This window comes from Salmo trutta, chromosome 14, assembly GCF_901001165.1.
Source record: "Salmo trutta chromosome 14, fSalTru1.1, whole genome shotgun sequence".
NCBI classification, from domain to species: Eukaryota; Metazoa; Chordata; class Actinopteri; order Salmoniformes; family Salmonidae; genus Salmo; species Salmo trutta.
In genome coordinates this window covers 66,368,841-66,390,656 of record NC_042970.1, presented here as the reverse complement: position 1 = coordinate 66,390,656, position 21,816 = coordinate 66,368,841, and the positions used below count along the sequence as shown (strand labels likewise).

The 21,816-nt window shown below is 42.6% G+C and overlaps 1 protein-coding gene across 4 annotated transcripts; it reads left to right on the top strand.

Annotated features, from left to right (window-relative positions):
- Positions 1 to 202: 202 nt before the first annotated feature.
- LOC115208697 (puromycin-sensitive aminopeptidase) lies at positions 203 to 21,816 on the top strand. Of its 4 annotated transcripts, none has more exons than XM_029776987.1 (23): positions 203 to 588; positions 3,579 to 3,663; positions 3,861 to 3,938; positions 4,142 to 4,263; positions 4,716 to 4,823; positions 5,143 to 5,343; positions 5,525 to 5,621; positions 5,720 to 5,753; positions 5,990 to 6,104; positions 6,288 to 6,452; positions 6,585 to 6,689; positions 6,860 to 6,920; positions 7,049 to 7,158; positions 7,292 to 7,355; positions 7,501 to 7,640; positions 8,754 to 8,888; positions 13,833 to 14,052; positions 14,540 to 14,682; positions 15,171 to 15,227; positions 16,358 to 16,465; positions 16,901 to 17,056; positions 19,870 to 19,917; positions 20,049 to 21,816. In XM_029776987.1, exons 1-23 carry the CDS (start codon positions 295 to 297, stop codon positions 20,193 to 20,195), a joined length of 2,793 nt encoding a protein of 930 aa, XP_029632847.1. In that variant the 5' UTR covers positions 203 to 294; the 3' UTR covers positions 20,196 to 21,816. The 4 variants fall into 4 exon arrangements, with proteins under 4 accessions (XP_029632847.1, XP_029632845.1, XP_029632846.1 ...); XM_029776985.1 differs by having other exon boundaries at positions 13,833 to 14,073; XM_029776986.1 differs by having other exon boundaries at positions 204 to 588; positions 3,579 to 3,669.

Below are 21,816 nucleotides of genomic sequence, written 5' to 3'. Positions count from 1 at the left end.
TCATTGTTGTTATTTCTGCTACTATCTACTACTACCAATAAGGAATGCCACAAACAGAAAGCATGTAATTATCAATTATGATTTATATTTTTGGAGAATTTTCTTTGACTGCAATTGACAAACAAACTAATTAAAAACCCAAAATATTGAACACATCCCCTTGTTCCAGTGTTCCTCCGCTTCAACGCGATGACGCTATTTCCTCATCATACTGCGCTCCTACACACGTTGTTTCGGCGGATTTGAAGTGAGAGGGGAGGACTCTAGCTGGCAACATTTCTAGCTAAGGATTTTATGTTGCTGGTTCTCGGCCGTCGGGTTTTGCTGTCATTCGTAAAACGAGTCATTCCCCAAGATCCAGTTTTGTTGTCGAATCCCATTTTGCAGGACTTCAGAACTATCAAATTCCGAGTAATACACAGCAGCACCGTCTTCGCAAGCGCTACCAGACAAAATACAGACACCATGCCTGAAAGGAGGCCCTTCGTAAGGTTGCCCACTGACGTCTACCCCGTCAACTACGGGTTGTGCTTGAAGCCCGACCTCATCGACTTCACTTTCGAGGGCAAGCTAGAGGCGATTGTGAAGGTAGGTGAAGTATTTGCAAGATAATTTGTATAGTACTTCCTTATGTAATCTATGTTGCCTAATTTACAACGTTCATATGGCGAACGGCAAAATGCTAGCAAGCTAGTCGTCTAACGTTAGCTAGCGAACTCCTAACTAACGTTATCTACTAGCCCATGATAGTAGTGGCAAACAGCTAGCCTAGCTCACTTTAGCTAGGTTGAAAATAAATGTATTCAATGTAGAAAATAAATTTTTTATTAGCGCTTTACCTGCCCTGAAAGGTACTGTCCAGAGTAACTAGCTACCTAACGTTACCTAGCTGAACCGTCATTCGCTAGTTAACTGTTAATACCAGTTAGTTTGATAGCTAGGCAAATTAACGTTAGCTCGCTGTCATTTTTGCAAATCGTTAACTGGCTAATAGTCACTACATCTCACTTGAAAGGAATGTATAGTATGATCGACGTTAATGCAAAGATGTGGATTTAGCTTAAATGCTAACGTTAGTTGCATGCCAGCGCACCCAGTTAGCATGCGCGCTAGTGCTACCTTGCTAACTAAGCTAATGTTTGCTAAATCATAGCTAGCAAATGTCTTCCTACAAGAGAAGACCTCCCAGCTTCCGCCTCTGTTAACCTGTATTGCAAGCAGACCATGAAATGACAACACTAGACATTCACAACACCCGTGACGTGTAACATTCAGACAAATTTAGCTAAATGATTCCTAATCATTGCCTGTTGGTATGTTGATGGTGTAAACCAATTACTACATACGGATGGGCATGAGATCTCAAACGGATGTCAAAGCTCGCTCTTTAACCATAGATTACTTTTTCTTTAATATACTGAAACTATTTGGTGGCATATGCCTTGGCTACCCAAACATTTTGTCTTAAAGACAACTTTTCTTTGACTTGCGGGGCACAACAAAAAAGAAACCAAGCCAAGCATCACACCGTTTCTCTCCCAAAATTCCCTTTCCCCTCCATGTCTCATTCACTCAACTGCGTTCTGAATGCTCCCTACACACAGGCGTGCTGAGTGCGCATCACAAGCTCCTGTTAGGCCTACATAAATAAATGCCTATGAAAATGTATCTAGCTGATGGGATACACGAACTACATTCCTTGCCAAATTATAACAGTTTTCACAAATTATAAATTGATTGGTTGAAGTAGGAAAATGTATTCCAACAATGAACAGCAGTTTGGGAATAATTGTCTCCAGCCTTTTTTTCGCTGGATTCACCTAGACGGACCAGGCTGTTATTCCTTATTGATGTCACTTGTTAAATCCACTGCAATCGGTGTAGAAGATGAAGGGGAGGAGACGGGTTAAAGAAGGATTTTTAAGCCTTGAGGCATGTTGCGTTTGTGTGCCGTTCAGATTGTGAATAGGCAAGACAAAATATGCCAGGCGCACCGGTTTGTGTCGAACTGCAACACTGCTGGGTTTTTCATGCTCAGCCGTTTCCCGTGTGTATCAAGAATGGCCCACCACCCAAAGGACATCCAGCCAACTTGACACAACCGTAGGAAGCATTGCGTCAGCATGGGCCAGCATCCCTGTGGAACTCTTTTGACACCTTGTAGAGTCCATTCCCTGACGAATTGGTCCTGTTCTGAGGGCAAAAGGAGGGGGTTTAACTCCCATATTAGGAAGGTGTTCTTAATGTTTTGTACACTTTGTCTGTGTTGGGCAATTAGGATTTATCTGTAATGGTTATGATAAATTAGGCATTGTTGCGATCTGTTGGCATATATGTTATCTGCCCATCCCTGATACTACATCACATGTGTATTACAGACTTGCTTGCTTCATTTGATTAGTTTCTAATGTGTGTCATATTTGGTGCCAAATATGGTGCGCGTATTGCCCTCGGATGTTTGCATACACCATCTTCATCTCAGAACACAGGCTAGGAACACAAGTTACTTGTCATCATGTGCACATAACACTGGCTGTGTTTCAATGACACTTAAAATGCCAGGCTAAACTATTTTTGTACTTTCCACACAAACATTGTCTAAATCTAAGAGATTACTGTATGGTTATCTATGTGCCGCTGATCTATGTTTGGTAGCCTATCCATAGGAGGATGGCACATTGTATTACGTAGTTGAACAGCATTGTCCAAGGAAATTAGGCTAGATGAAAGATTAGGCTACTCTTGGCGTTTAAGTGACAAATAGTTGTCAAGTAGGGCAATTTCAACTGCAACACATGTGCTATGTGTTGTCAGTTGCATGGCTGTTACTTGCATGCACATGCTATAATTTCATTAGCCAAGTTAATGACAATGCCAGCCCATGATTTAAAAGTTGTCAGATAACCGCACAATAGCCAACGGGACGCATAGCGACGTGGCACCGTGCCATCACCGAGTGCGCTCTATAATTACATCCCTGCCTTCTCGGTTACAACCTCCCAGCTCTCTATTTGAGTATCAAAATAAACTACGGCAGCACCCAACCGTCAATAAATGGGACTAGCCTACTCTCTCAAAGCTGCAGCTGAGTGTGCCGCTGAGTTCCGCCCTCAATAAGTCGGACGTCGACCGTCACATGAGCCGCTACCACATTGCATTCTAGTCAGAAGCCCTACAGGATGTCTCTTTCTTTCCCTCTCTCCTAACCATCTTTTGGTCCCGTTCCGCTCTCCCTGTCAAGCCACAATGTTTTCACGGTGACACTGAGCCACTGTAGGTTTAGCCTGCTTGGCCTACAGTAAGTTGTTTGATCCCTATCGCTGCTGTCTGACACATAACAGATTAGATTTACCCTTAATAGTGGATTTGCTTATGGCAGGAAAAACAAAAAAATATCCTAGTTTAGAAGTATTATATCGAGGGAGTATTATCGTTGAGGGACTCTAGAATGACTGACAAAATATATTTTTTTTTACACAAATTAAAAATATGGCGTTCTTATGTCATCCCAGGTATTTATACAAGGGTATGCTAGTCCCCGATTTTACTTAGTAGTTGTGTTTCTGTCGTTTTTCCAGGTTAACCTGGCCACTAATCAGATTGTGATGAACTGTGCTGACATCGACATCATCACAGCATCCTTTGTACCAGAGGGAGGGGAAGGTGAGGGTGAGATTCTGTCAATCGTCTTTTCACAGTTGTCTTAAATATAGACAAACTATTATATATTTTATATATGCAATATATTTCTTCTATTTCCTGATTAGACCTGCTTTTCCAGGCTTGTTAGGCACATTTGTATATTCTTTCCGTATGTTATGGCAGCGAATATCAGCCTTGCATTTTTTCCTTCTCTTTAGAAATTAACGCTACAGGATTCAACTATCAAAATGAGGATGAGAAAGTCACTCTGTCATTCCCTAGTGCTCTACAGAAAGGTAAGTCGAAGGACTCGCCGTTAACCAGAATGGCTACAGGGCTTTTTAGGGTTCTAATGAACCCTCCATTTTCTGCCATTCATTATTCTTCCTGGTGTTTGACACCATGCCATGTCTTTTTGTTTGTAGTTGACAGAACAAACCTCTTATTGCAGTAAAGGCTGAATAAACACATGTTGGGTTTTTTTGCACCTGTTTCTCAGGATCCGGTACATTGAAGATTGACTTTGTTGGGGAGCTGAATGACAAAATGAAAGGTTTCTACAGAAGTAAATATGCAACTCCTGCAGGAGAAATCCGCTATGCTGCTGTCACACAGTTCGAGGTACAGTAACTAGGCGCTCCTCCTGTCCTGCATTACTTCTGTTACCATAATGAGTACAGTTTCTCTAGGCAGCAGAGTTGATTGCTTAACCCATGTTGCAATAGTGTAAAAGGAATGTGACTGCCATTTGACCACAATGTTTGAGCATTGTCACACCCTGGCTATAGGCTGAATGTTTTAGCAACCATTGTTGGAGATTCTTGATAATTCAACTTTGTAATCTCTTATCTTTAGAAAAAATGTGGGGGGGAAATGACATGCCCAGCTGCTATATACGGCGTGTTGTTTATTTTCAATTTTCACTAGAGGTCATTGGAGTAGCTTTATTATAAATCAGCCCTCTGACACCCTCCAGGATGTTTGCCTGACCTAACACGCTGTGGAACGTGTTGTCCACTCTGTCTTGCCTAGCCTCCCATGGTCTGTCCTCCTCTATTCTCTTCTGTCCTCAGGCCACGGACGCTCGCCGGGCCTTCCCCTGTTGGGACGAGCCAGCTATCAAAGCCACCTTTGACATCTCTCTGATAGTTCCCAAGGACCGAGTAGCCTTGTCAAATATGGTACGTGTCACACTAACTCTTCCGCCTGGGGACGCCAAACAGCTTGAGTCACATTTCGCTACTCTGTTGTTGTGCTCTGCTAACATTGGCTTATGTAACATAAGACGGTCTTGTTGGGTCACTGCATTTCCTCCCATCCAGCTACAAGAGTAAAAGTCTGCAGGCATTCAAAATGCAACTGAATTAGTATGTTTTTCCACGATGTCTGCCCTGTAGACTGTGAAAGGCTATGAGCTCATTCTTCAAAAGCATTGCTTACTCTGACTTTCTGATTATATTTTCTGTCCGCGCTAATATGCCCTTGTCCTCAATGACACAGAATGTCATCGATCGAAAGCCACATCCAGAAGATGACAGCCTTTTGGAAGTGAAGTTCGCCACCACCCCCATTATGTCCACGTACCTTGTAGCGTTCGTCATCGGCGAATACGACTTTGTAGAAGGCCAATCGTCGGACGGCGTGACCGTACGCGTCTACACGCCTACCGGAAAGGCGGAACAAGGAAAATTTGCACTAGAGGTGAGTTGTTTTGACTTCTTTTAAACTTTGATAATGGTTAGACCAGTACTAACACTAGTCATGTACCACTATGACTGTTTGTTATATTGATGAATGACAGTTGCTGCTAGCACAACAATCTATTGGCGTCAAGTGTAAAATGGAAATTATATCTAGTTTTTTCTATCCATGTTTCTCACAGGTTGCTGTAAAGACCTTACCTTTCTACAACGAATACTTCAATGTTCCTTACCCACTGCCTAAAATTGATCTAATAGCTATCGCTGACTTTGCTGCTGGTAAGTACAATTCAAATGACTGTATTTCAATTATTATATTGTGATGAAAAATAGGATTTATAGTCAAGATCTAACACGCTTGGTGCTGCCCCCTCCAGGTGCCATGGAAAACTGGGGCCTTGTTACCTACAGGTAAATCTAAAGTAATGTTGCTAAATTTGCAACTAATAAGAGGATGCACAGTTAGCCTGCCAGTCATGTTATTCCACAAAAAGATTATTTCATTACCACTAGCTGGAAATGTATGTGATTTTTATATTCAATGTATTTTTGTGTTAATGCATGCTACCACTAGGGGGAGTGTGAAATGAATCGCTTTTCCCTTGTTTTTCTTCGAGTTGACCTCGCTGTTTGACCTTGTTTCCCAGGGAGACGGCGCTGTTGATTGACCCGAAGAACTCGTGCTCGTCCTCACGGCAGTGGGTGGCCCTGGTGGTGGGACACGAGCTAGCTCACCAGTGGTTCGGGAACCTGGTCACTATGGTAAACGACCACTGCGCTCTTTGCTGCTTATGCAGAAACTAAAAGCGCTCTCCTGGTCAATGACAGAAGGACATTACATTATTGAAGATTAAATTATATGAACAACTTTCTTCAATTGCATTGGGGTATACATTGTTGTCCTGAATTGGGTTTTAGTCAATATGATCGCCACTTGCCTTGTAGGAATGGTGGACGCATCTGTGGCTTAACGAGGGCTTCGCATCATGGATCGAGTACCTCTGTGTGGACCACTGCTTCCCTGACTACGACATCTGGACACAGTTTGTGTCTGCCGACTACACCCGCGCCCTGGATCTGGATGCGCTGGACAACAGTCATCCCATCGAGGTGTGTTGGCTTTAAATTTGTAAGATTGTGTATATATGTGTGTGTACTGGACCAAAGTTTTCCAGTAGATTTGAATGTACGTGAGGTATCTATCAGATGAAAGCATTAACTGACTCATCACCTGGACTGCAGGTGAACGTGGGCCACCCGTCGGAGGTGGATGAAATCTTTGATGCCATATCCTACAGCAAAGGAGCGTCTGTGATCCGTATGCTGCACAACTACATAGGAGACAAGGTGAGGCGCTGCTGCCCAGGCACACTGCCATGTTGTCCACTAATTAGTCTAGCTCTCTTTCATATACTAGCTAAAAGGGTATTGCGTGAACAAGTGTGTCTGGTAAGTATTTGTATATTTTCATCTCAGGCATTTTTCTTTGTAAACCTATTTGTTTCTTCTGTCTCTAGGATTTTAGGAAAGGAATGCATTCCTATCTGTTGAAGTTCCAACATAAAAATGCAGCAACAGGTAACACTCAAGTCTCCTATAAGTTCTCATGAATTTATAATGGACATGTCTGGTCCATTATAACAAGATTATTATTTTGAGCGTTGTAATTGGTTGGTGACCACCTCTCTCCCCACCACCTCTCCCAGAGGACCTATGGGACTGTCTGGAACAGGCTAGTGGGAAACCCATCGCCCTGGTGATGAGCTCCTGGACTAAGCAGATGGGCTTCCCTATAATCGTAGTGGACCAGGAGCAGGTAAATAGACCACAATGGAAATTGTCTTTGGACAATATGAATGTACTGTTTTTATATCCTGTGAGAGGGGATCTCTCTGTTGTGGATATAGCTGTTTATTTAATACACAATCAAATACTTTTTGTTTTTGTAGCAAGGGGATGATCGCATCCTCAAGATATCTCAGAAGAAATTCTGTGCCAGTGGACCACATAATGGTAAGATAATATTTTCCAATAAATCAACACAAAAAAAGCCAAGTACAAATCACTGGTTCACTACTTGTCACTTATTAGCTACATGAGACAAAGTTCCTACTTTTCTCCATCTCATTGGGTCTTGCTTGTGTCAATCATCCTCCAGGTGAGGACTGCCCTAACTGGATGGTACCAATCAGTATCTGTACGGGTGAGGACCCCGGCTGTACCAAGCTCAAGGTGCTGCTGGACAGCCCAGAGACCACCATCACGATCAACAACGTCAGCCCTGACCAGTGGGTCAAGGTGAGGACAACCAAATTCCACCTATTACATCTGTCTAATGTAGAATTGAGTTGAAAGCCAAGCCCTGAGGCCTTAAAATGTGTACTATAACCCTTATACAAAGTTGCATGTTTAGGGAAATAGAAATCTGTCTAATAAAAGCGTAATGGATACAAGAATGTTTGCTTCAAGAGCCATAACCTTGAAGGTCTGCTTGGTTGGAGAATTATAAACGTTTGTGAATGGGCCGTATCATTCATGATTCTGAGACTATTTAGTATTTACTAACGGGTGGAAGATCATTGGGAGTTCAGTAAACCAATCACCTGACCAAAAGGGTCGACGAGAAGTTAAGCCAACCATGACCCTTGAAGGTCTTTGAAAGAGGTCAAAAGGTCACACAGATGGATATTGAAAGGGTCACTAGAGGGTCAGGATTTGTGAATGGACCATATAAATTGCTGTTCACTGAAAGGACATCATTAATGTCAAATTAAGTTTGGGGAACTGAGAACCATTAATAAATAACCACTTGATTGGGACTAGTGGTTGCTTGAGCGGGATCATAGCCTTGCTAGTCCCTATCTAGTTAGCAATGCTACTAGGACTCCTTGGGGGTCCTTGGCCTATCCACAGGGGGTACTTGAGAAGACTCATGAGACCATAGGCCTACTGCTAAAATGCACAAGGGGGTACTTCAGGGGTACTCCGGGCAGAGCAAAATTCAATTGGTGGTACAGTAACTGGAAAAAGGTTGGGAACCACTGCACAAGGCTATGGTAGGGAGAGGGAAACTACTTATGCGTGTGCCATTCAGAACAGAGAATTATCCATGTATGGAGTTGATCAAAGGGATAGAAAATATCTCTTCCTGTTTCCTTAATGTGAAGCTGCACTTTTTATGGCTAGAATAGAACATAATTTTGTTAATTTGTTGGGTGGGTGTCACTCAAGCATATAAGGGCTTTCTTCCACACTTGCTTGTTAGGCAGATTTATTTTCCGCTTTAGCTAACAAGTTTGGAACAGCAAATGGTTTGGTGTGACGCCGACAAAGTAGTGGAAGAAAACAGATTGGCAACAAGGCTATAGTCTTTGGCTGCTGTTCAACTGTCCTCCTCCTCCTCCCCTATAGATCAACCCAGGAACAGTGGGCTTCTACAGGATCCAGTACAGCTCAGGCATGTTGGAGAGCCTGCTGCCTGGTATCAGAGACCTCACCCTGCTGCCTGTTGACCGTCTGGGCCTGCAGAACGACCTCTTCTCCCTGGTGACTGACACAGACTACCGTCAACACTACACCAACATGCCCTTTAGCTCAACGCTAACGCTCAATAATAAATTGGATATGTATGGTAATGGTGCTTGTATATAAAGGCAGTCATGGACAGGGGAAGGGTCAGTTCCTGTAACAATCATATTCAGCGAATGGCTTGAAAGTCACCATAGAAAAAGAATTCCTTTCTGCCACAAAACCCTTAGGTTCTTTCCTCTTCCATATAGCAAGGCCCCATCTGTCTAGCCTAGCGCTACAGTAGCAAAGAAACACAACCTTTAGTGTATAAACAGATCATTTTTGAGGAAGCCCAGGGTCAAAGCTTCCCCTAAAATAAACTCTAGCTGCTCAATGTTGTAAATGTGGAATCCACACATATACAAGTAAAGGAAACCCCAACATAAAGTGTCATATCAAATTTTATTTGTCACATGCGCCACAGTGAAATGCTTCCTTAAAAGCCCTTAACCAACAATGCAGTTTTAAGAAAAATAAGTGTTAAGTAAAATAGAACAAATGTCTTAATAGGGTGTTTGGCCACCACTAGCCAGAACAGCTTGAAAACACCTGCAAGTTTCTGGAACTATATTGGAGGGTGCGACACTGTTTTTCCATGGAAAAAATCCATCATTTGGTGTTTTGTTCATGGTCGTGGGAAAACGCTGTCTCAGGCGCCATTCCGGAATCTCCCATAAGTGTGCAATTGGTTTGAGATCTGGTGACAGACAGCCATGGCATATGGTTTACATTAGGGTTACCCAACCCTGTTCTTGGGCCACCACTAGCCAGAACAGTGTAGGGTTTCGCTCCAATCCCAGTTGTAACTAACCGGATCCATCTTATCAACCAGCTAATTATTAGAATCAGGTTGGCTAGATTAGGGTTGGAGTGGACCTACAGGACTGTAGCTCTCCAGGAACAGGGTTGGACAGCCCTGGTTTACATAGTTTTCATACTCATCAAACCATTCAGTGACCACTTATTCCCTGTGGCTGGGGGAATTGTCATCCTATGGGGGCGTAGTTGGATTGGTTGTTTAGCAACCAAACCAACGCGTGCACTACCTTGGCGTGATCCTGGACAACACCCTGTCGTTCTCCACTAACATCAAGGCGGTGACCCGATCCTGTAGGTTCATGCTCTACAACATTCGCAGAGTACGACCCTGCCTCACACAGGAAGCGACGCAGGTCCTAATCCAGGCACTTGTCATCTCCTGTCTGGATTACTGCAACTCGCTGTTGGCTGGGCTCCCTGCCTGTGCCATTAAACCCCTACAACTCATCCAGAACGCCGCAGCCCGTCTGGTGTTCAACCTTCCCAAGTTCTCTCACGTCACCCCGCTCCTCCGCTCTCTCCACTGGCTTCCAGTTGAAGCTCGCATCCGCTACAAGACCATGGTGCTTGCCTACGGAGCTGTGAGGGGAACGGCACCTCCATACCTTCAGGCTCTGATCAGGCCCTACACCCAAACAAGGGCACTGCGTTCATCCACCTCTGGCCTGCTCGCCTCCCTACCTCTGAGGAAGCACAGTTCCCGCTCAGCCCAGTCAAAACTGTTTGCTGCTCTGGCACCCCAATGGTGGAACAAGCTCCCTCACGACGCCAGGACAGCGGAGTCAATCACCACCTTCCGGAGACACCTGAAACCCCACCTCTTTAAGGAATACCTGGGATAGGATAAAGTAATCCTTCTAACCCCCCCCCCCTGAAAAGATTTAGATGCACTATTGTAAAGTGGTTGTTCCACTGGATATCATAAGGTGAATGCACCAATTTGTAAGTCGCTCTGGATAAGAGCGTCTGCTAAATGACTTAAATGTAAAATGTAAATGTAAATACTACTATGGGCCAGAATAGACAGGGTTGGTTTAGACTGACACGTAAATTATATTTGGTCTCCAAATGTTTATTGAAAACATACATTTGCACAATGAATACGTGTTGTCTCTCAAATAGTTGTTGGTTAGATAGCTAGTGAATTTGAGCCATATTAGTATAGACATGACATCAGTCAAAACAAGATACAACTAGCTGAAGCGAACCGTCTACGATTCCCCACATGGCAGCTTGTCATTGTTGCTATCTGACCGTTCAGAATCATAAAAACGCACACGTTCCGGACACATCGATGCACGTATGTCAGCCAACCTGTCTATAGCTGTGGTAGCCAAAATAATTCTCTGCCCAGCATTTTTATACATTACCCTAATCATCATGATGATAATTGCTTAATTAACTCAGGAACCACATCTGTGGTAGTGGTGCGTGGGTCATCCGCAACTGCACGACTATGTATTAAAAAAAGAAGCCATGGGCCGGACCCTAATCCGCAAATATAGGACATGCACTGTACTATAGGCTACAGTCAGACGGATGTAGGATTTATTTTTGCTTAATTTAGATGCGTTTCTGATTTATTTATATATATATATATATATATATATATTAATCTGACATTTTGGTATGCTATTTCGAGAGCTTGGGCCTCAGGTTTAGGCTGTCCCTGTGATTTTCAAATGCACATTTTTTAATCTCCGTGAAATGAATGAAAATTATACAATTCTAAAAGTAACTTCTATTGCCATTGCCAATATGTAAAAATAGCCTACATAAAGCTCAAATTATATTGCAACCTGCAGGTAAAAAATTTCCAGATAAAAATAAATATCCTATAAATCACATTGGCTTTGCCTGTCTGCAAGGAACTTGAAACATTGCATGAACTTGGTCCAGCCGGAATCTGGTGCTTGCAACATTGTGTGAAATATTCTGGGTCCTCAGTTTCCTGTACCAATGAGCTCCAGACACACAGCTGTAGGCTATTTGCGCAAGGGCTAAGAAGTAATCAGGAAGGCATATTTTATGACATTTATGACGTTTCCACCGGATCTGAGCTTTACTTTCTTTCCCCTTTCATGCTGAGTGGTAATCGAAAGGGAGAGAACTGGAAAGATTTTTCAAATAGGCTACGTTGAGGAAAATATTGTATTTCTCAATGGATGTAAAAACAGACTTTGTTTACTTGCTGTTTGAGGCAAATAAATTTCTTTGAGATGCTCCACAGTGATGTCAAGTTAAGACAATCAGAAATGGTATCAGATCACTTATAGGCCTACATTTAGTCCTAGTCCTACTTCTATGCGTAATCAGGTGTGTGTCCTTACTCAAAATTGACAGAAGCGCTTCAAACAAGGCAATGAATAAATTGACAACTTGTAAATGGAATGAAATAAAACCAAACTTTCTTTCTCACAAGTGTAGCCTACGTTGTGCGCTCTGCAAACATGCCCACTCCTAGAATGAGAACAGTAAGACTGTAATAATAATAATATATTGAATGCATTAACAGAAATAACTGTAACCAAACATTGTAGATTGGGAATTAACGGTAAATGTACTAGTGTGCCATCCAAGCGGCCTCCACGATGGATTAGTCCACTCAGAGGCGTGAATCAGACAGGTTTTATTTATTTTTTTATGTGTATGTGTGCGACTGCTCGAGTACAAAAAATATTGGTCGATCAATCAACAGCCTATCGACCAAACAATCTACCATGTCGGCTAAATGGGTTCAGCCCTACTAAGGTCCTATCTACATTTTTGTCAAAATCTAGTTATTGACTTGTTTTGTTCAATGGTCTCTACCTATATAGTACTCTAAATACCCCAATTCATGTTAAGTTCAAAAGAATACAAGATAAAAAATTAACACCATTCAAACCAATGAGTGTTTGGAACTTTAAAGCCACTTATCTCAATCGTCTTTTTGCGGATGGAACCTTATAGACCCAAGTTCTCTGTCGTTTTGACGGTTGTAAGGAAATAGGAAGCTGTGAAAACGACCCAACGTGTTTCTGATAAGTTTTCAGTTCGGCTTGGATGTATATTTGATGTGGTAGGAAATCTGATCAGCTTTTATGATGCTGATTTAAGATAGCACCTCTACAGACGTTCCCCCTAACTGCATTCGCATTCTCTCAAGATGCTGAAAGAAATCATATTTCAAAATATATATTTGGTGCTGCAAGAAATGCTTAATTCTGCAGGAGTTAATATTAAGGCTATGTGAGAGGTTATAGACCTACAGTCGGTGTGTCTCAGTGGATCGACATTCACTTTTTCTGTCCGTTCCCAAAAGTATTTGGTGATTGGCATGTAGGCTATTTGGTGCGTGTACAGTTAGGCCCAAAAGCTTATAGGCTTACTTACAAATGCCAGATGACCTAAAAAGAATGAAAGAAAAACCTCAATGTAACCTGAAGATATATAAATTAAACATTAAAAAAAAGTGTTTAATGTATTTTCTCTTTATTCAACCTGCCACCCACCTGCCCTTCATCTACACAATATTTAATGAGCCTAAACCCGCCCAGCGGATATACCCGCGGGGTCTGCGGCTTCTGAGTCAACCCGCGCCTCACTACTGTTTGGAAGCACCTGCTTTCGACATACTTTGTATCCCTCATTTACTCAAGTGTTTACATTATTTTGGCAGTTACCTGTACATGTTGTTGTGTGTTTTGTGGCCATGTAAACGTAACTTATGGTTGGGTAATGATACTTCTCCTTTCTCCCTCTGTACCCATGAGTATTAAGCTCTCCCGCTAAGATATGTCATGTGAATTGTTAAGCATTGATTCTTTGGCCTTTTTCTCACCAAAGCCTCTTATGAAGATGTTTACTGTAGACGTCAGATAAACAATGTGTAATCTAATCAACTTGTTTTCCTGCTTTATCCTATTCCTCAAAAGCTTTATTGTCCCATTCATTCAGGGCTCAATTACAAAAACTGTACATAACAATACTGTGACAATAATATTCCTTCTCTTCTATTCCTTTTACCTGTCCTTTATTTTCCTCTTCTACCTCTACCCCCCCATTCCTTCTCTTCTTGTCCCCCATGTTCATCCTATTAATCATTTTAATCTTCCTCAGTCGCGCGCTGGCATGATCAGCACGGTGGAGGTGCTGAAGCTGATGGAGGCCTTTGTCAACGAGCCCAACTACACGGTGTGGAGCGACCTGAGCTGCAACCTGGGCGTGCTCTCCTCCCTTCTCTCCCACACCGACTTCCACGAGGAGATCCAGGAGTTCATCCGGGACCTGTTCACTCCCATCGGCCTCAAGCTGGGCTGGGAATGCAAGCAGGGCGAAGGTGAGCCCCCTGGGGCCGGTGGTAAGAGCTAAGAACTGAGCTGCCGAGTCATTCCGGAGTCTATCCTCAGCCTTAAGCCCCAAGTCAATTGATGTAGCTCTGATTGGGTTGGATAGGTGTAAGAGATTGTAATCGGTCTATGTTGCACTCTTGATAGGCTTGGTGGGATTTATTTTCTGTTATATTGCTTACACCTATACGATCCTTTCAGATCTGCTCAAGTGCCTAAGGGTTAGGGGCTAAGGGTCAGGTTTGGAATTAGGCAAGTGTTTTGTGTAGTAGGGGTATCAGCCCAGAGCTGGTGATGTATGGATTTACTGGCTCCTGGATTACCTAGCAGTAGATAAATTCTGTCCTTCTGGATGAAGTTCAGTGTGTCAAAGCGCTTGTTTTTAACGTGTTTGAGACTGACTGGCGCTTTTTTTTCCTTTCTCCTTCTGTTCTCCGGCCCCCGGTTCTTCTCTCCTCTTCCCCCCTCCTCTCTCAGGTCACCTGGATGCCCTGCTGAGAGGTCTGGTTCTGGGGAAGCTGGGGAAGGCAGGACACAAGCCCACGCTGGAGGAGGCCCGGCGGAGATTCAAAGACCATGTGGAAGGCAAGCAGATCCTCTCTGCAGACCTCAGGAGCCCAGTAAGTTGTTCTGCCACCCACACACACACACACACATTTATTCATAGAAACACACATGTATTCTTAACATGTAGTTACATAAACAAAGGCCCCATTCCAAACTAACCTTTGACCTCTAACCCTAGGCTCTTGATGACTTTCATGAATGTTTAAAGGATTTGATTGGTCAGCAATTTGATAATGTCTTCACCTTGGCCTCTGGTTTGGCTAGGTGAAGCTTCTTCAGTACTGCTTTCAGTACTGTCCATTAATTTCAATCAATTGTGGTCAACATTTCAACAATGGGCCTGTGGTCATGTTATTGATCCTACTTTCAAACAGTGACTTCTCATTTGTAGATCATTTCTAAGTGCTAATGATAGTTATTTAGTACCATCATGACTGGAAGTAGATGCCGTTTATGATGAGACAAAGACATAAAATTATTGTAAAATCAAGTGATGAAACCATATTGAATGACCATGTGTATGGTTTTTGTTTCTCTTCAGGTGTACTTAACAGTACTGAAGCATGGCGACAGTGCCACGTTGGACACAATGCTGAAGGTAATTCACACCAGCTAACGGTGTATTCACTAGTGCACACCGTAGCAAAATGTTTTGCAACGAAAACAAGCATTGGATGAATTCAGATTAGTCCCTCCCTGTTTCGCCCCATTTGGTTCCTAGACAATACACCCCAGCCAGGCCAGCTGGTTGGAGATCAGTCTCCTCAATATCATGAGTCATATATTGTATCATGAATGATTTCAATTACATTTCCTCAGTCAGATGAACAGGATTACCAGCTTGTTCCATGTCCTAGACTCTCGTTAGAGCCCCACCAATAATCTGACAGATAAAGCTTTAATCACAGTCAACTGATGAGAATTGATATAATTTGATTTCGTCCCCTAAAAATCACATCAAAGGTAAATTATGTACCGTAATTTCCGGACTATTAAGCGCACCTGAATATAAGCCGCACCCACAGAATTAAAAAAATATATATTATTTTGAACATAAATAAGCCGCACATGTCTATAAGCCGCAGGTGCCTACCGGTACATTGAAACAAATGAACTTTACACAGGCTTTAACGAAACACGGCTTGTAACAAAAATAAATAGGCTTTAACGAAACACGACTTGTAACAAAAAATAAAAAATTAGCAGTAAGCTTTAGTTGTCTTTTTGCACTGAGTCAATTCCTCACGCTGCTGTTTCCAACGTCTTATCATCGACTCATTAAGACCAAGCTCCCGTGCAGCAGCTCTATTTCCTTTTCCAACAGCCAGATCAATCGCCTTCAACTTGAAAGCTGCATCATATGCATTTCTCCGTGTCTTTGCCATGATGAGGGTGACAAAAAGACTACCGTAATCAGAATGATGGGAAGTTTGAGAGCGCTCGATTTAATCTAAACAGTAAACAAAAAAGTTGTTTGACCGTAACCCATTCAGCAATTTCATTGGTCTAATGAAAGCTTCATGCCGCCAAAAAACTGAGCACGTCACAGAATGTGTTTTTTCGGAGAATTTTTTTTTTTAAAGCGGGAAAAATCCATATATTAGCCGCGTCATTGTTTAAGCCGCGTGGTTCAAAGCCTGGGAAAAAAGTTGCGGCTTATAGTCCGGAATTTACGGTATATGTTTTTCTTTCACATTATCGCTGTCTAATCTCTCCCATCCTCTTCAGCTTCACAAGCAGGCTGACATGCAGGAGGAGAAGAACCGCATAGAGAGAGTGCTGGGAGCCATCTCTGCCCCCGACCTCATCCAGAAAGTCCTCACCTTTGCCCTCTCGGTATGTACACACAACCATTCTTGCCCTGGCAACTGGAGTGTTACTTGCTCCTGCTATTTTGTCAGGAGAATATAAAAGACAAAACAAAAATCCCTAGAAGCATTAGTATTTACACCTGGTGTTCTATTTACACCTGGTGTTCTATTTACACCTGGTGTTCTATTTACACCTGGTGTTCTATTTACACCTGGTGTTCTATTTACACCTGGTGTTCTATTTACACCTGGTGTTCTATTTACACCTGGTGTTCTTTTGGTCTCACTTTTATGGTATTCTTTCTTGAATATAGCCGGTGCAATTGTTAACACTGGTGTTAACTAGCTTTGTAATTGTAGCCTTCCTAGTTGTTTTGGTCATAGGAGTTTGCTTATAGGGTGAGCATGATCAATTCATGGAAATTGGCAAAAAACAGACCCCTCTGTCTCCCCTACCCAGGAGGATGTGCGTCCGCAGGACACGGTGTCAGTAATCGGGGGCGTGGCCGGAAGCAGTAAGCATGGAAGGAAAGCCGCCTGGAAGTTTGTCAAAGACAACTGGGAGGAGCTTCACAACCGCTACCAGGGCGGCTTCCTCATATCACGGCTCATCAAGGTAAAGGCTCCGTTCATTAAGCAATTTTTCTCCAAAGCATTGTTTAACTGTTCTTATTCTCATATTTTCCTCAGCTCCTCAGAGGGCACTGTATACAGTGCATTTCGAGAGTATTCAGACCCCTTGACGTTTAACACATTTTGTTCTGTTACAGCCTTATTCTAAAATGTATTAAATAACAACAATTCCTCAGCAATGTACACACAATACCCCATAATGACAAAGAGAAGAAAGGTTTTTAGAAAAGTTTGCACATGTTATTAAAAACTAGAAACAGATACCTTATTTACATAAGTATTCAGACCCTTTGCTATGAGACTGGAAATTGAGCTCAGGTGCATCCTGTTTCTATTGATCATCCTTGATGTTTCAACAACTTGATTGGAGTCCACCTGTGGTAAATTCAATTGATTGAACATGATTTGGAAAGGCACACACCTGTCTATATAAGGTCCCACAGTTGACAGTGTACAGCTGAAGTCTGACGTTTACATACACCTTAGCCAAATACATTTAAGCACAGTTTTTCACAATTCCTGACATTTTAATCCTAGTAAAAATGCCCTGTCTTAGGTCAGTTAGGATCACCACTTTATTTTATGTGAAATGTCAGAATAATAGAGTGATTTTATTTCAGCTTTTATTTCTTTCATCACATTCCCAGTGGGTCAGAAGTTTACATACACTCAATTAGTATTTGGTAGCATTGCCTTTAAATTGCTTAACTTGGGTCAAACGTTTCGGGTAGCCTTCCACAAGCTTCCCACAATAAGTCGGGTGAATTATGGCCCATTCCTCCTGACAGAGCTGGTGTAACTAAGTCAGGTTTGTAGGCCTCCTTGCTCACACACGCCTTTTCAGTTCTACCCACACATTCTCTATGGGATTGAGGTCAGGGCTTTGTGATGGCCACTCCAATACCTTGACTTTGTTGTCCTTAAGCCATTTTGACAACATTGGAAGTATGCTTGGGGTCATTGTCCATTTGGAAGACCCATTTGCGACCAAGCTTTAACTTCCTGACTGATGTCTTGAGATGTTGCTTCAATATATCCACATAATTTTCCTTCCTCGTGATGCCATCTATTTTGTGAAGTCCACCAGTCCCTCCTGCAGCAAAGCACCCCCACTACATGATCCTGCCACCCCTGTGCTTCACGGTTGGGATGGTGTTCTTCGGTTTGCAAGCATCCCCCTTTTTCCAACAAACATGACAATGGTCATTATGGCCAAACAGTTCTATTTTTGTTTCATCAAACCAGAGGGCATTTCTCCAGAAAGTATGATCTTTGTCCCCATGTGCAGTTGCAAACCGTAGTCAGGCTTTTTTATGGCGGCTTTGGAGCAGTGGCTTCTTCCTTTCTGAGCGGCCTTTCAGGTTATGTCGATATATGACTAGTTTTTACAGTGGATATAGATACTTTTGTACCTGTTTCCTCCAGCATCTTCACAAGGTCCTTTGCTGCTGTTCTGGGATTGATTTGCACTTTTCGCACCAAAATACGTTCATCTATAGGAGACAGAACGCGTCTACTTCCTGAGCGATATGACGGCAGCGTGGTCCCATGGTGTTTATACTTGCCTACTATTGTTTGAACAGATGAATGTGGTACCTTCAGGCGTTTGGAAATTTCTCTCATGGATGAACCAGACTTGTGGAGGTTTCTTGTTAACAAGACATTTGTGGAGTGGTTGAAAAACGAGTTTTAATGACTCAAACCTAAGTGTATGTAAACTTCTGACTTCAACTGTATATCAGAGCAAAAACCAAGCCATGAGGTCGAAGGAATTGTCCATGAAGCTCAGTGACAGGATTGTCGCGGCACAGTTCTGGGGAAGGACAACCATCTCTGCAGCCCTCCACCAATCAGGCTTTTATTGTAGAGTGGCCAGACGGAAGCCACTCCTCAGTAAAAGCCACATGAAAGCCCGCTTGGAGTTTGCCAAAAGGCACCTAGGACTCTCCGACCATGAGAAACAAGACTCTCGGGTCTGATGAAACCAAGATTGAACTATTTGGCCTGAGTGCCAATCGTCACGTCTGGAGGAAACCTGGTACCATCCCTACGGTGGTGGCAGCATCCTGCTGTGGGGATGTTTTTCAGCAGCATGGACTGGGAGACTAGTCAGGATCGAGGCAAAGATGAACGGAGCAAAGTACAAAGAGATCCTTGATGAAAACCTGCTCCAGAGCGCTTGGGACCTGACTGGGGCAAAGTTTACCTTCCAACAGGACAACGACCCTAAGCACACAGCCCAGGAGTGGCCTCGGGACAAGTGTGAATATCCTTGAGTGGCCCAGTCAGAGCCCGGACTTGAACCCGATCGATCATCTCTGGAGAGACCTGAAAATAGCTGTGCAGTAACGCTCCCCATCCAACCTGACACAGCTTGAGAGGATCTGCAGATAGGAATGGGAGAAACTCTCAAAATACAGGTGTGCCAAGCTTGTAGCGTCATACTTGAGGATGTAATCGCTGCCAAAAGTGCTTTAACAAAGTACTGAGTAAAGAGTCTGAACACGTATGTAAATGTGATATTTCTGTTTTTCATTTTTAAATCTGCAAATATTTCTAAACCGGTTTTTGCTTTGTCATTATGGGGTATTGTGTATAGATTGAGGTGGAAAAAACATTTTAATCAATTTTAGAATAAGGCTGTTACGTAACAAATGTGGAAAAGTCAAGAGGTCTGAATAGTTTCCAAATGCTCTGTATATATTATAAGAGGAATCTATTATGGAAGACTGGTAGCTTTTGCCTTTGGCCCAATGACCTAAGGCAACTCACTTGTATTTTCACCCCTCTTCACAGCTCTCTGTGGATGGATTCGCCATTGACAAAATGGCTGCTGAAGTGAAGGTGAGCATCATATTGGTTTATACCTCTTAATATAGTGGTCTCGCTCAATAAAATGGTTTAATGTTAGCTATACTTATTTTAGTTAACTTCTCTCGTTCTAATTCTAAACGCGGCCATTTTGTGTCTTCCAGAGTTTCTTCGAGAGCCACCACGCGCCTGCGGCTGAGCGCACAGTGCAGCAGTGCTGCGAGAACATTCTCCTGAATGCCGCCTGGCTCAAGCGCGATGCCGACGACATTCACCAGTATCTACTGAAGCGCAAAGCTCCCCCGGTCTGAACAACCCAGTCCCCCCCCCTTCCAGCGCGGACCTCCCTGCATCATAGCTGCCTCGGCCCCCCCTTCTCAGTCCATAGACGGACGGAGAGCGAGCATACTCAAAGCAGGCTTAATTTCTCTAAAAGAAAAAAGAAAAACGACGATGACGTCAACAAACAAGCCAAGAATTTAACCAAGCGTTGAAAAAGAAAAGACTATTATACATAAATAACAAGGCAAATTCATTTTTCTGACAAGGAATGTAGTTACCCCCATTCTGCCCATTGGAAGATGATACATGAGTTAGGTTACTGGGGTTTAACACTCCCAGATATGATTTGCGAAATGGCTATCCCAGCGTGCATCCCAAATGGCACTCCATTCTCTACGTTGGTGCACTATTTTTGACTTGAGCCAAATGGGCCCTGGTTAGTGCACATTATAGGGTGCCATTTGAGATGCACACCAAGTCTGAGTGCGTACTCACACTCCCGTAGTTACGACACGCAAAATATGAACACTTGCATACACACACACACAGCCTTGCATCGTAGTTTGAAAACTGTGAATTTATTTTTCTCATCACCCGCTCCTACTCTATGGAGAAAAAAAAGCATGAATTATATGATATATCCTGTGTTGCTGTTCACTTTGTTTGTTTTCTGTACAAACAAATTATTTTTTTCCTGCCATCGGCGTTTCGCAGTTGCTGGTTTTTACCCAACAGGTGTTGTGATTGGGTAAGAGCACAGCTGGGCAGAATGGGGTTAATATAGCGTGTGATGTTTTGTTGGCGGTAGTTAAATGAACTCATAGCACTGATCTCCATCTCTAATAACGGTTAGGACAAAAGGTGAGCAGCGCTAGCATGGTACTACATGTATACTGTTTAATGCAAGCATTCTTGCAAAGACGTTCCACAAATCTCAATAGCGATGTTCATCGTTACCTTACCTGCCCCTCTTCCCCCTCCATCCATCATCCTACTCTGGCATTTGATACATACCATCCCCACATCAACCCCCACTCCCATCTTCTGTCGCCTGTATTCTCAGCCCTCTGTAAAGTTACAGAATGATGTATAGTATGGCAAAGGACAAACATGCATATTTAAATTGTTTCTTTATCTGCCACATTATATACAAAATGACATCTTGTTTTCAAAAACCTGTTTTTTTTAAGATGCAGTGATTTATTTTAACGTTGAGGAAAACTTTCATTTATTCTTAAGAATTAGTAAAACACTACTTGGGCCTTTAGTGCAGTTAACACCAGGAAACTTTAGTTTAAAAACTTAATGATGTACTGGCCCAATTTGAACTTTGAAATGATAGGATTTACTTAACACTGCTATTGAACTCTGAAGCCTTAAATTGGTAAAGTGGTTTGCAATAATTATTACACTGAAGTGGGTGATATTCCACTGCAAAGTAAAAATATTGTTTCTAACATAACAGATCTACACACAGACTTGTTGAACGAGTATATCTATATAAAATTTGATGTGGCTTAGAAAACATTTACCGGAGAAGATCATCAAAATAATTATCACTCTTTCCCTGGAACATTTGTTGTGCTTTTGTTTAAAAATACAGTTGGTGTTCATTAAAGTAAAAAAAAAAAAATGACTTCAATGTGAAAC

Bases quoted from the DNA above. Each gene is read 5' to 3' on its own strand.
- LOC115208697 (XM_029776984.1), top strand. From the start codon at position 295: ATGTTGCTGGTTCTCGGCCGTCGGGTTTTGCTGTCATTCGTAAAACGA. The intron at 4,264-4,715 runs GTACAGTAACTA...TTCTGTCCTCAG, and splicing joins CTGCTGTCACACAGTTCGAG to GCCACGGACGCTCGCCGGGC. The intron at 6,690-6,859 runs GTGAGGCGCTGC...TTCTGTCTCTAG, and splicing joins ACAACTACATAGGAGACAAG to GATTTTAGGAAAGGAATGCA.